This window comes from Monodelphis domestica, chromosome 7 (genome assembly GCF_027887165.1).
Source record: "Monodelphis domestica isolate mMonDom1 chromosome 7, mMonDom1.pri, whole genome shotgun sequence".
Lineage (NCBI taxonomy): Eukaryota > Metazoa > Chordata > Mammalia > Didelphimorphia > Didelphidae > Monodelphis > Monodelphis domestica.
The window spans coordinates 187,792,123-187,806,544 of NC_077233.1; the positions used below are offsets into that span (position 1 = coordinate 187,792,123).

Here is a 14,422-nt window from a genome sequence, read left to right on the forward strand (position 1 = left end):
TCACTTAGTAGAAATCTTAGAATCCACAGATGAGTTAAATCCAACTAGATTATGATACTTTAATGTATTATAGCAGCAACAGGTATAAGCCAGTAAAAGTGCAATTTGTGGCCAGTCAAAGTGAGCTTGGCATGTGTTCTTGATATTCCTTAAGGCCCATGATATAGGAAACTGAGGCAAGTCAACAAAGCAAATGGAATCTATAAGAGGCCTGCAGTGGGTGTTTACTAGGAAACAATCTGAGTATTTAGCATGAAAATATGTCTGAAAGTTATCAAGTACATAAAGTTAAAGAGAAAATAAAAGGGATTCCGAGATAAGAAGAAAACTCAGAATTCCATTAAGGCCACAAGAGACATATTGTACTGGCAGAGAAATTCCATGAAATTTTAACCTGAATTTTACAGTTGGGTGGATTTCATTTGTTTCTGGTATAACTGAGGATTAACCATGACTCTTGTTCCTACTCTCTAGATCCTATAATAGAAGAGAATACCAGGGGATATCCCAGGGGTTTGGCAAAGAAGGTTAGACAAGAATCTGGCTTTAGTTTTCTTATCTGCAAAATGAAAGACTTGAACTAGCTGCCCTCTAAATTCCTTCTAAAATCTAAACCTATAATCCTAAAAAGCAGTTTTTAGAAAACTATAGTAAAATGTGGTAGCATCTAATGAGTCTGCCCCTTTGGCTTCATAAACACCAATTAATTTTGCTATAGGGTCATAGGATTTAGAAGAAGGAATCCTGGTAAGAATTAGTTTAATTACTTCATTTTACCAATGGGGGGGGGCATTTATATCTTACTCCTTCCATTAATTTCTTCAATTCTTAGTTCTTGTTTTTGTCCCAAAGCAACTTTTACATTTAATTTGGCAAACTGATCATTTTCCATTAAGAATTATGGCTTTTGCCATAGACAAACATTGTACATTGACTGCCTTAATAACAACTCATTCTTGTGGCAATTCTAAGATTTGTAAAATGCTTTACTATTTTCCAATTTAATGCTTTATTTAATTTACCAAATTTATACCCAGTTATTGATGGTCTTTTGGGCAATGAACACTTAGGAAAGTATAAATCAGAGAATTTTTCTTTTTCCCTTCTCCTAAGCATGGGTCTCATATTTGAGGTGAAAAAAGAGCAAAGAAATTGTTTCTTCCTCCCCAAGACTCAAATGCTTCAAATAGAGAGGAAAATATTGTATAGAAGAAAAATGATTGGACTTAATGTCAAAATATCTATATCCAAATCCTTTCTTCTCTATGTATTAGCTGAATAACAATATGATCCTCTTTGAGCCTCAGTTTTCTTCATCTGTAAAAAGGAAATAATGATAATTTCATCATAGAGTAGAGAGGAAAGCTACTTGGTAAAATAAAAAGTATTTACTAAGGGATACCATCTTTCCTTATAAATTTAAATAATTTTGCATATATATATATATATATAAACATATATATATATATATACACACTGTGATTCCATTATGTATCATTGATTAACTGAGCTGGACCTTAATAAACTCTTCTTCTTCTGATCTACTGAAAAATGATTTTTTTTTTCTAGATACAGCACTACCTACCTCACTAAGTGGTTGTAAAGGAAATGCTTCGTTAACTGCAGAATGTGGATTTTTGTAAATGAGTGTGGTGAAGTGGAATGAGCCCTGGAGGTAGAGTCAGAAGTTTCAGGTTCAAATCTTGGCTCTGCTAGCATTTGTAATCAGCTCTGTGACCTTGAGTAAGATGCTGTCTACTTACTAGTTCTGTGACCAGGAATAAGGTCAGTTTACTCATCTTTTAAATGAGAGGATTGTATTAGATGACCTCTATATTCCCTTCCAACTCTAAAACTAAGCCATTATTGGAAAACTATTGGCAAAGTGTTTTAGCATCAGATAGGTGTGGTGTGGGTTCTGTTCTAACTTTTCCTTCAAAGAATCTTTACAGGGCTAGGCCTAGTGTGCCCATTTTATTCACAGGCCTGAGCTACCAATATCGCCAATCATCTAACACAGAACCACAGATCATCCTTTCCAAGTATTCAGATTCATTAAAGGTTTGGACAAGTGGTTTCAAAACAGAATCTTCTGATGAACTTGAGAAAGTATGGTGGCACTAGCACTTCATAAGAAAGAATTGTTTCATCCAAAAGAGTTCTTGGTGTTTATTTTAAGAGCAAAGAGAACATCTCTGAAGGTTATGTACTATGTTGGGAAATTATGCAACTTTAAATACCAGTTAAAAGGAAAATTAGATACTTCCTAGGATGAATTTATGCATCTCTATAATCAAAGATAGCTTTTAGGGTGGAGAGCAAATTGGCCTTAGTATTATACAACTACTCTGAACTCTGGAGAAACATCCAAAGATCATATTTGAAGGAATACTGATCTCAGGACATTTTGTTCACAGTGCTATGGATAAAATTACAAAAACTTAGATTAAAAATATATTTTCTATTATGCCCTGAATCTTTTCTACATATGCTAGAAGTTTATTTCATGTTAAATACAATCAGCAATTTTGTGCTACCCTTATGGGTTTGTGTGAAATTAACATAAAAGGATAATTCATGGCTGGCTCATTTGCATCAAGGTAGGACACAGAGTGACAGTGCAGTTTCTGACTTACAGAATGGGCTGGTGGAAGCCCCACTGCTCACCTCTGACCCAGTGATGAGGTGTAATTACATGCCTGGATGTCAAAACACATGACTCAAATTGTCCAATCAAAAGCCAATGAGGTGTAACATCATTAGAGACATAAGAGCCAGGACAAGTGGGAATTCTGGATCTTTTGGGTACCAGTTTCTTCTTGAACTCAAGCCTGCTCTTTGCCTGGCCTTCTATTTGGCCCCATCATGTGATTAGCTGGGCCCACTTGCCAAGGCTTCTAAAGTGGGTCAGGGCTTCTAAAATGGGCCAGGGCCAGATGGGAATCTAGGGCCTGTTGAAGCAACAACTCATCCAAGGACTTTGAGGAATGAGGATAGTAACCTTCTTTGTCTCTTTCTGTCTCATTACTAATAAATAATTATAAAATCAATATAAAGTCACCAAGATTAATTCTTAATTATAACAGGTTTCTGCCCCAAAGCACATTCTTCTTCGGAAAAGTTTTACCTACAAAATAAAACTGAAAAGAATAAAAGCACCACCAAAAGATATATACCTAGCTCTTAAAAATAAGGAATTGCAGGATCATAAATTTAGAGGATCTTAGCAGGGATCTGATTTGTGACTCTAACCCCTTTATTTTATTGATGAAAAAAACTAAGAAGAAGCTTAATATCTTCCCAGAGTCATCCAGGTGGTAACTCAGGTCTTTTGACTCCAAATTCAGGACTCTTTCCACTCTTCTTCTTCTTCTTTTTTTAAAGGTAATGATAAAAGGAAAGGTTATCTGAAAAATATTCCTCTCTTTTGAAAGTTTTACACTTCTCAACCTCAACAAATATTTTAAACTAAATTGACTCCAGCTGTGTAATTCCAATTGTGTCTTTTAATGACCATGACAATAACAAAAAGGAACCAATAATACTCTGAAATCTCAGGGCCATTAACTAGCCTTTCCTCTAGGAAAAATACTGGCACATTACTGCAAATTTCAAACATCAGTCTGTTTGGGACCCTGCAGACTTTAGGAGAAATGCTGGAATGGATCTTGCTCAGTGATTAAACTGGCCCCTTGAGTGTCACAAATGAATATGAGCAAACCAGGCCTTTAGAGAGTATATAAGCTGGTCCAATTAGTACTGCTTTCTTTTCCAAAATAAATTCTAAAGAGAAGACCATCTAAGGGGCACCACAGTACAGTAGAAAGACTCCTGGTTTTTAAGTCACTTAGGTTTGAATCTTCATTATAATACTTACTTGTAGCCCCTTTTGGCCACAGGTTCTTCATCTATAAAATGAAAGAGATAGACTGGATGGACTTTGAGGTCTTAATTATTTGAAAATCAAGTAGCTCACATTCTAATGGGAGAAGACATTCAATGATAGGAAAAAGAATAAGACTTCCTTGTTTACCTATTAATAATAGACCATCACCTTTAGTCTGATGTTCAGAACAACTGACCAGCAGCTTATCCCTTAATGCAGGTTTCAGACAGTCATGAAATAGCCTTCTTTCCTCTGAGTGGATTTATATAAAAATGACACCTATCTCTTTAGCTTTTTCCTCAAGTATACTCTCATCCATGTTTGTGATCATTCCTTTTGCTCTTCCTTAAATTAGCTTTTGTCTCCCTTTTTTTTTTGTTCTTTAACTCTATATGAAAATTGCCTAGCCCTTAGCATACAGAGGAAAATTTATTTTCTGACTTATGTATGATGCCAATAAGGGAAGAAGAAACAACAAACTGTATCAGACAATTAATTTATTCAACCTCTTTTCCTGGTCCTGAAAATACATCTTAGCATCATGTCAGAAAGAGAAACATGAACCCCTGGCTCATTTAGCTAATAATTGAGTATAACTCCCAGTTTTTTAGTTGTATTTATGATAGTATGGTCTTTTTAGGCCTTTTATCTTGTTGTCTAATATCCCCCCTCCCAATTAAACAGCATCTTAATTTTGAGTGGTCATTTGTATTATTATAATTATTATTATGTAAGTTCACTGAGTCATTTTTTTCTTCTTCTAGGCTGTTAATGATTCCACCTAAATAGGCAAAATAAGTATAGGATAAATCTACTAACTTGTGCTTGTTCTCAAATTCATTATTTAAGATGCCTAAAAACATCCTTAAAATAATCCACACTCATTTTAAGGTTTGGTAATGCCCCATAAGCTGGTGCTAAACTTTCAGTCAGCAGGACACTGTGTGGTGCCATACATCTTTTTATTTCCCTAAAATATCTTGACATAAAGTAGCAGGAAATTACATGACTATTCTTTAGGCATCAAGATGATCACATATTCTTAATCAACGACCTGGTTCTTGCATGAAAAGCACTAAGAAAAGCATAAGAACCATACATAGGTAGAGATTTAAGAACATCTGGGCAGGTATTGAAATGGACTAGTCACACACTGTGGGACAGAGAAAGTGCCAGCCATTTGACAAGGAACCCCACACAGGTTTCACTCAGGGAAGAGTAATGCCATATCAGAGATGATGTTTCTATGACAGAAATATGCCCACTTTCCACACCAATGTGGCACAAAATTGCTCCCAGAATGTTAAACCACTCTTGTAACTTTCTGGGTTCTTGCTAACATGGAATTGGACAAAGGAGTGTCTTTGACTGATTCTTAACTTAGTGTAACTTACTTCTTGAATTTTATTCAAGTCAGTGCTCCTAGAAAGAAGAGAATAACCTGAATATCCATTCTCTATGACTCTGTGGCAATATTTTTCCTTTGTAGGATTTTTTCCTTTCATATTGGTGCATTTCATATGTTTCTTATTTTCTTCCACATTTCACATGTTCTAAATAACATAATTTAAAAAAATGGAACCTTTTGTGAAGCTGCCTCAGGGTAGAATCATGACCCAACTCTATCCAAGAGTGATACAGTATTTGAAAAAAGGTGGAGGAAACAGGGCTGGCAACCTGGCTAGCTAGAAAGATAGTTAAAGCACAGATTTGAGTAAGAAAGCCCTCATTACCAACTGCTATGCTTAGTTCTCTATGGCTATTCAAACTCATTTTTACCTCCCTTAGAGAAGCACCCTGATCAATTCCCTAGCTAGCAGAGGTTCCAGACACCTGCTTTGTCACTAGGCTTTCCAAGATTTGGTAGCCCTAATAAGAAAGTTCATGCTTTGTCCCAAATCTAAAACTGTGTGAGTAGGTAGCATGAAGGCTGATTCCTGATATCAGATGACTTCTGTATATAAAGGATCTTGCCACCCTAGTCAGAAAAAGCCAGAGTTTGAGAATAGCAAGCATTTAGGTGGGTGCCATTTGAGCTACACCCATGTTTGTGCCCACACTGCTGCTCTCTCCCTCATATATCAGCTGCTCTGTCTCATTTCCTCCACCTTCACTCTCTCCAGTCTCCATCCCTCCCCCGCCTATGGAACAGACCAACACTGAGTGCTATTCTGTGCATCTCACTCTCTGAGACCCTGCCTTTTCTTTTATGATTCACTTGCTTCCCCATCAGTCAAGCATCCCAGATTGGGCATGCTTCTATTTCTGCTCAGCCTGGGAATGCATTTGTCAATATTCTTGGTTGTGAGATTGCGTTCTTGGCAATATACTTCATTACTATAACAGAGCATCACAAACAGGGAGAAGGAGAATATATCCTCAGTGGAAGCTAAGAATAGGAGAACCAAAGGCGGCCCTCAGAGGGGAGAGGGGAATGGCAGTCACAGTCTAAAGATAACTTGGGCAGGGGACAGGCTCATTGTTTAAGTCATGTTCTGTGGTCACATCACTTTCTCTCCTGCGGCATTCTTTCTCCCTTCCCTTCCCTTCCCTTCCCTTCTCCCTCTGTCCCTCCCCAGTTCTACCCTCTCTTCCCTTCCTTTACAGGTAACACAGCCAACTCCGAATTTAGTAGTGTAATTTCAGAGACACCTGCAGCAGCGTAAGCATGACTGAATGTCTGAAGAGTGCCTCTACCAATGAGAAAGTGCATGTCAGTCCCTTGTTACCAAGGAGACGGGAGCCGCTGCTGTAATGACCCCAAACTTTAACTGGTTGCATGTTCTATTTTTGAGAAGAGCATTAATCTGTTCCTAAGTCATTGGAGAGTTGACCAGGCTGGTTCCAAGAAACTGCTTTCATTGCCCAGGACAGGCTATGTGGCGCTGGTATACTTGACTCTGTAGGGGAAAGCATAAAGGAGAAGAAACAAGTTTGCTGGAGTATTGGGGTGGGGAACACATCTCTAGGCCTTTTACCACTAAGGCTGGATGCCTGGGGGGCAGAGAACCCTGAGGAAATGACCAGTGGGCACGGAGATCACATTCAGACACACATACAAGTAAACAACAATCTCATCATGTGGACTGGCCTTATATAATGACTTCCCACAGTTCTGCACGCGCTCGTAGGAGGAAAAGTGTCATGGGGAGCAAGATACTGACACTAGAGAAACTAGTAGGCAGGCTTGTTAAGCAGCCCACCCAGAGTGTCATTAAGCAGTTCTGCATGTCGCTCATTAAAGGGGGAGGGAAATTTAGGTGATTAATTGCGGCTTATTTTCCCTCCCTGTAGACAAGCACTTTCCTGATGGCTACAAAGTACAGTAGGCAGCACAACTCTCTCTCACACACAAATAAGCACACACACACACACACACAGAGCACACAGATACAGAAAGGGGGGGGGGGAGACAGACAGACAGACAGACAGACAGAGAGAGAGAGAGAGAGAGAGAGAGAGAGAGAAGCTTGTCATCTTCCAAGTAGTTGCTATCTCCTTCCTCTCCTATATCTTCTTATACTCCCCAAAAGCTGGAAGTAAAAGTATCTGCACTTTCCTAGCATTCATCTGGTCTTTGGAGTAGTAGAGAGATCTCAGCTCTTAGAATTTCAGGTTGTCAGTGGTAACAGAAAGTCCAACCACAGAGGGAAGTCTTGCTTTAAGTGTGTCTCTAACAACAGGCCATTGAATGGAACCTCTGGTCCATTTTTGTTAAGGGGGGGAGTTTAATCTATCCTTGCACCCATCCAACTCTAGCCTAAATCCAAGGTTCAAAATCAGACCCTCTCCCCCACCCAGATGTACATGTATTTCACTGGCTTTTGTTTAGTGATTCAGCCTTCAGCAACAACTTCATAGGTCTGACCAACTTTCATGTGTTTGCTACTCTCCCAGACTAGAGCCCATTCAGTTCAAATGCTGCTGGGGTTAGGCATGATGTTATTCTTCTAATTCTTCTAATGAGGTCATAAAAGTAGCTTCATATGCAGGGGCATCCACATACAATATTGATGATAAATCTTTTATCTATTTGTGAAAGCTGTTAGGCAAAATTTGGCAATTAGCAGCCAAGTTCTAATTTCAACAACACCATAATTTCAAAAAGAATCCTACAGCTTGAAAGGTTGGTGAGTCTGGGTTTTGGATCAACATCAAGATTTCTTTTGGCCATAGGCTTTTCCAACACATGCTTTATAGTCACACTGTGGAAGCAGGACACAATAGTTTCTGAGAATCTCACTAAAGGAGAAGGCAACATGCATGGAGGCACCATACGATCTTTTGAGGTGTCTCCAAATGAAAACTGGCAGATTAGGTGTTTAATTAGGACTGGATAGGAAATGGATAGAGAAGTGTTTAAAAACAGGAACAAAAAGAAATCATCTAGGTTTTAATTCATTTGGAATGAATAATATTTCTTTTCCAGGGAAAACTGTTCATTTTATGCTGAAAAAAAAATGAAGAACACAGTTGTTTCAGTTTCTCTTAATCTTAAGACACTGAGGATTCACATGAATACGCATCGTCCTGAACTATAGACAAATGATCAGAACAGTTCTGTCCTGGAAGAATTTATAATCTAGGAATTACTGCTGTATGTAATAAAATAACTCCATGAATCCTCAACTCTTCTCAATTCTCTAATTAGATAGCAATATTTCACCTCTCTCACAAACATGTATTAAGATTTCTCAGCATTTTAGAATATTCTCTTACAGTCGTAGATTCAGTTCAATTCAACCAACACTAATTACAGTTTTACTGGATACAGAACACTGTGATAAACCTTGAGAAACTGAAATAAAATGTTTCCTGACTTTGAGGAGCTTATAATTTAGTACATTTAACATTGTTAAGTAGATAGTCAAATTGATTATGATTAATTTATGTATTTATGAAGAAAATAAGATAGATTCTGTTGAATTTGGAGGCTCTGACTAAACAGAACTCATTCTATTTCATGTTTTAACTTTGAAAGTTCATCAAGCTACACAAACTTTTTTTCCCCCTTGAAACCCTTATCTTCTGTCTTGGAACCAATACTGTATAGGTTCCAAGGCAAAAGAGTTGTAAGAGCTAGTGGGGGTAAAGTGACTTGCCCAGAGCCATTCAGCTAGGTCTGAGGCCAGATCTGAACCCAGGAATTCCCATCTTTAAGTCTGGCTTTCTATCCACTGGGCCACCAAACTGCTCCAAACTACAAATACTTTTAACTGGATATAAACTATAGGCATAAAAAAATCCCACATATAAAAACTATGAAGGCATTATTGTTTGCATAAAGAAGAGGGGGGAAACTGTAGCAATTTATACAACTGGCCTTTGTGAATCCATTGTCAGTTTGGGCTTCATTATGGAGGCCATGTCATGTTCACATAAAAATAGTTTAGCAAGTGGCTTTCCTTTCTCTATATGTGAATCTGTAGGCTGTGGAAAGGGTTTCAGGAATCAGATAGCCCAAATTCATATTCCCAGCTCTGCTCCTTGGTCCCTTATGTGGACTAGGGCTATCATTTGATATCTCTGGGCCTCAGTCTTCTCATGTGCATAATGAAGGAGTTAGATTAGATTACCTCTAAGGTCCCTTCCAACTCTAAATCTGAAAATCTGAAAATTGAATGCCATTTTCTCCATGGAATTTAGCTTAATTCCTGTATCCCTTTTGCCTCCAAGCCTTGGCCAGAAATAATTTTTCCTTCCTCTGATTACCATAATACTCCATAAAGCTTCAATTACATTTTCATATTCTTTCTTGTTTTAAAGTTGTTTACAAGGCCATAAACTTCCTTAGAGTAGAAATCACTATTTAAACTTTCTTGTGTTAGTCACAGTATCTAGCATAGATCTGGAAAAATAGTAAATGATCAATTAATATCTGAAGGAATAAATCAGCCAATCAAATCATACATACTAGATTGGCACTGAAAGGCTTTGGACCAAAGACTGTTTCTACCATTTATTGTGTGACCTTGAACAAGTAATTTAACCTCCCTAGTCCAAATTTCCTTTTTTTGCATAATCTTTTTTATTTTCCATGTTCATGTAGTTTTTATTTGTCAGAAAGGACACTTTCATTTTTATTGTACAAGAGAAAATAATACCCTTGCCAAGGGAAAGGGCAGGTTATAAGTGAATAGGTGTCTAAATATCCCATGGTTAGGCCAAAATCTAAGGAAAAAAGAAGGAAAACCTATTAGACACTCAATACAGGGAAAGTTCCCTTAGTGCTTGAGAATAATAAGAAATTATATGCTATGAATACAGTCATGTGTATGTAGGGAACCCCCCTCCCTTAGAAGTCATCTAATAGTACTCTGGGGACTTTCTTGCTAGATTTCTAATAGAATATGGTAGTTGATATGTGACCCTAGACAAGTCACTTAACCCAGTTTCAGTTTCCTCATCTGCAAAATAATCTAGAGAAGGAAATGGAAAACAGTTTCAATATTTTTGCCAAGAAAACCCCAAACGGGGTCATGAAGAGTCAGATACAACTGAAAAAACAAACAAACAACTAAAAAGCAAAAGTTGCTATAGCCTCTACATATCACTTTCTGATTTCCAGATTACTATATATAAGATTTCATTTGATATTCACAACCCTGGGATATAGTTGGCTATTTTGGGGGTAATTATTTAAGCAAAGTATCACTTTATATCAGAAGTAAAGGAATCTTTCTTATATATTTATAGGAAAAAAGTTATACAAAACTGGGAGTTTATGCTGTTTGAACTTCTAATTGGGTGTCAAATTTTTTACTTCTTCAAAGTAATGAAAACGAGGTGCCCATCATCTTCCTGGTAAATTAGCCTTTTATTTGTTAAAATAAAAACAAAACAAAACAAAACAAAATCATGACTTTGAAGAGTTATGATGCCTCCAAAGTTAGTTTGAATTTCTTTTACTGAAAGGGTTTGGCTAGTTAGAGAAAATTTTTAGGCTTAGACTCATTGGAAACATAAAAAAAAATGCCAAAGACAAATAACTTTGCTAATAGGGAAAAGGAAAAATGATGTGTGGTTTTGACACGTTTTGTATTAAGTACCTGATATTCAAACACTTTCTAGGTCAGTGATAATATAACTGAATTTATCTGCTAGGATTTATCCACACTCATGTCTTATAAATAGAACACACTGAACAGGCTGCAGCAAGAATGCTACTTTTAGCCTTGTTTAAGGAGGAAGTGGAGACTCAAATAAAAGAATACAGTTCTACCACACTTTTTAGGAGTGTTCCTATTATTCTAGTAGATAAATAATCAGCCATGTTGGGTTTTGTCTAGAGTCTCCAAACTGATCCAGAATGCTTTATAGTAATTACAAATATTTCTGGTGCTGCAGAATAGCCTATACCATAAAGAAATGACTATCCTGGACACTTTTCCAGAATTCTTAGGAAGAGTTAAAATGATAGAATCATAGAAATAGAAGGGCCCTGAGAGACTACCAAGTCTACCCCACCTCTCATCCCCCACCACACATACACATATTTTCTAGATGGAAAAAAAAACTTTACTATCTTCAAAGTTGTTTCCCACCTAGGAGTTCAGAATGACAAACAGAACAGCTAGCTACCAGTGGTAGGGCACAAAATATGCTGGATTAGTTTTGGGAGTCTTCAGTCATAGTCCCAGTTCTGCTACTAGCTAGCTGCATGACTTTGGGCAAATTACTTAATGTCTTTGGGTTTTGCTTTCTTCAACTGTAACTTGGGGAGCTTGAGATAGTTGATCTTTATGGCCCCTCAGAACTCTAAGATACTATGATTCAAGGGCTGATTTCTTAACTCCTCAAATGAGGACATCTTTACTTGTTTAAGCTTGAGCTCCAGAAAGAAGCTTTTACTCAGATTTCTTCCTATCCCTTTCTAATGTTTATTGGATCTCATATCTTTATTCTATGTTAGGGATGCCTTCCTTTGCCTGTGTCTGTGAAGGAGCTTACTCCTTGAAAATGTCTTTTTAAATTCCAGAAACTGAAAAATTGAAAGTGGTGTGTGTGTGTGTGTGTGTGTGTGTGTGTGTGTGTGTGTGTGTGTGTGTGGTGGTGGGGTGGTATTACAGTGCTTTAACCTAAAGGGATGTGAGAATGTGGACCTGTAGCCTTTACAATGATGCTATGAACAGTATCTATGCAGAGGGCCATATTCTGAATCTTTGCAGGCTACCTTGGGTTGTGCTTGCTTGAACCTCTTCTAGTTTCTGCTGATTTTTGGTAAAGGGCTGATTCTGTTTCCTTCAGTTATGGCTGAATTCTAGAAAGCATAATTTTTAACTTAGAGTTGCCTTTCTCTTCTTCCTTCCTTCCTTCCTTCCTTCCTTTCTCATCCCAGAGTACCACTGGAGCTGGAGAGCTGTAGCCAAAATGAGCCTGGGGGGCCATGGATAATGAGGTGGGTCCTGCTAGCTAATGTTCATGATTTACACAGTAAATGAGGAGAGTAATCTTTGGCTTTGGCTCTTTTCAATAAATAAGAAAATTAAAAATGCCAAATGCAGCAGGAGATGAGCAAAGTCATTGGTGGTATTAGTGAGCTGGGTTAGTGACTAAATGTTTCCAGGGAGGCTAGCCCACTCGGTTAGGAAAGTGAGGACTGAGAGTCATTATAAATGAATTGCCTATAAACATCCCCTCAACTGCTAGGGCCAGCAGAGGAAGCATTTATTTAATGAATGTGGAAACAGTAGTCTGGTTTGTGACTACTCTGTGTTCTCTCCCCTTCTTCAACATGAACTTCTGTTTCTAACGAAATCCTGGGCCCAACTAAAGTTGGACAAGTGCATGATGGTACAAAGGCTTAGGCATAAACACAATTTGTATTTTTTAAAATATAAAAACAGCATTTATTTCCCTGTGAGTTAATTTCATTTCAAGGAACATTTTCAGGAGGCTTGTTTTTTGTTTTGTTTTGTTTAAAAAAAAAAAACACCTGGCTCTAAAGGGAGGCTCAAAATGCTCAGTAGGTTAAGTAGCCAATTAGTTTATACTTTACAAAAGTCTACTCTTTGCAGAGTTACTTTATTCTATGACAAACGTTTCCCCCAAACATACCTCTTTTATTATCTCACCGATCTCTGAGAAGTAGGTAAGGAAAAGATATTTTTGTTCTTTTGCAATGGGGAAAATCAGGACATGGATGTAAAATAATTAGAATCATCATAAGTTTCTAGGGTGGAACCTGAAGCTAGATTTCCTGAATCCTAAACAGAACATCATTTTCATTAGGATAGAAGGTTTTCTCCTATAGTTGTTTGTTTATGTGGTTATAGGCTACTAGACTAAATAACAAAGAGAAGAATGGGAAAGCGCTAGCAGGTGTAAAGACACTGAAAAAAAACCTTTCTGGTGAATGGTGCAGGTGAAATGATGTAAATGAGGTGTATAGTTGTTCAGGGACTGAAGAAGCAAAAGAGAAAGAAAATGCAAATTAATGTCTCTACAATAGTTATAGTCCTACTTCTTTTTCCCAGAGGAGAAATTAACACATTTTCATCCAAATTTTTTCATCCAAGCCACACTACATTTTCAGGTGCTTATAGGGCATCTCCACTGAACTGACAGCATTTTAAACCCTAAATGGTTTTAAAATCCAATTCAGTAAACATTTATTAAGCACCCACTAGATTCAAGGCACTATAGTAGGGACTGAGGTTACAAAGAAGTCATAATCCCTGCTCTCAAAGAAATTATAATCCAGTAGGTAAGGAAGACATTTTGAAATAATGAATACAGTTAGAAATATACAATTAGAAATATAAATTCAAAATGAGAGACACGATGAATAAGACACAAGAAATATAAAGGGAGTGAGATCACAAATAGCTAGGGAAGGGGAAGGAAAGGTTCATGGAGAAGGGGGTAACTATGGGTAGATTGATACAATAGAACAAAAATGATAGTAGTATCTAAATGAATTTACTGAGTTAATGTCATACTTATCAAACTATCCAAGGATTACTTGAAAGAGCTGGAAAAAAAAATTCAGCTGTAGTATCAAAAGGTCAAGAATCTCAAGAGAAATTTTTTTTAATGGGAAGAAAAGAGGTCTAGCAGATATCCCATAAATCAGTAGAGTAATTATGATTAGGCCATGCCTAAAATAACAAAACCAGATTGATCAGTGGGACAGATTTGGTAGACAATATAATGAAGCAAATAAAAACAGGAGCATAGATTTTCACACACCCCAAAACCTCAGCTGCTAAAGACTCAGTATTTGACAAAAACTGTTAGAAAAACTAAAAAGCTTTCAAGAAGAAATTGCATATAAATAAATATTTTATACCAAAATACATTGTAAATGTACATATAATTTGGTTATAAAAAGTGATGTCATAAACAAATTAGACGAGTAAATATCTTTTCTAAACCATGGATAGGGAAGAGTTCATGACTAAACAAGGAATAGAATCACAGAAGATAAAATATACAATTTTGACTACATGACATTTTTTAAGTTTTTGCACAAACTTGTTTTGTTGAAATTAGAAGAGAAACAGTTAACTAGAAAAAATCTTTATAGTATTGCTT

The 14,422-nt window shown here is 37.0% G+C and overlaps 1 protein-coding gene across 4 annotated transcripts in view; it reads right to left on the reverse strand.

Annotated features, from left to right (window-relative positions):
- SNX29 (sorting nexin 29) overlaps positions 1-14,422 on the reverse strand; it is an 825,026-nt gene that overhangs the window by 39,528 nt on the left and 771,076 nt on the right. The window contains exon 22 of one of the 4 annotated variants that reach the window (XM_056806181.1): positions 6,653-6,786. The exons of the other annotated variants lie outside the window; for them this stretch is intronic. Within the exon in view, the coding sequence (XP_056662159.1) occupies positions 6,762-6,786 (25 nt within the window). The 3' untranslated portion in view covers positions 6,653-6,761. Of the gene's footprint in view, positions 1-6,652; positions 6,787-14,422 lie in introns of those variants that run through there. 4 annotated transcript variants of the gene reach the window in all.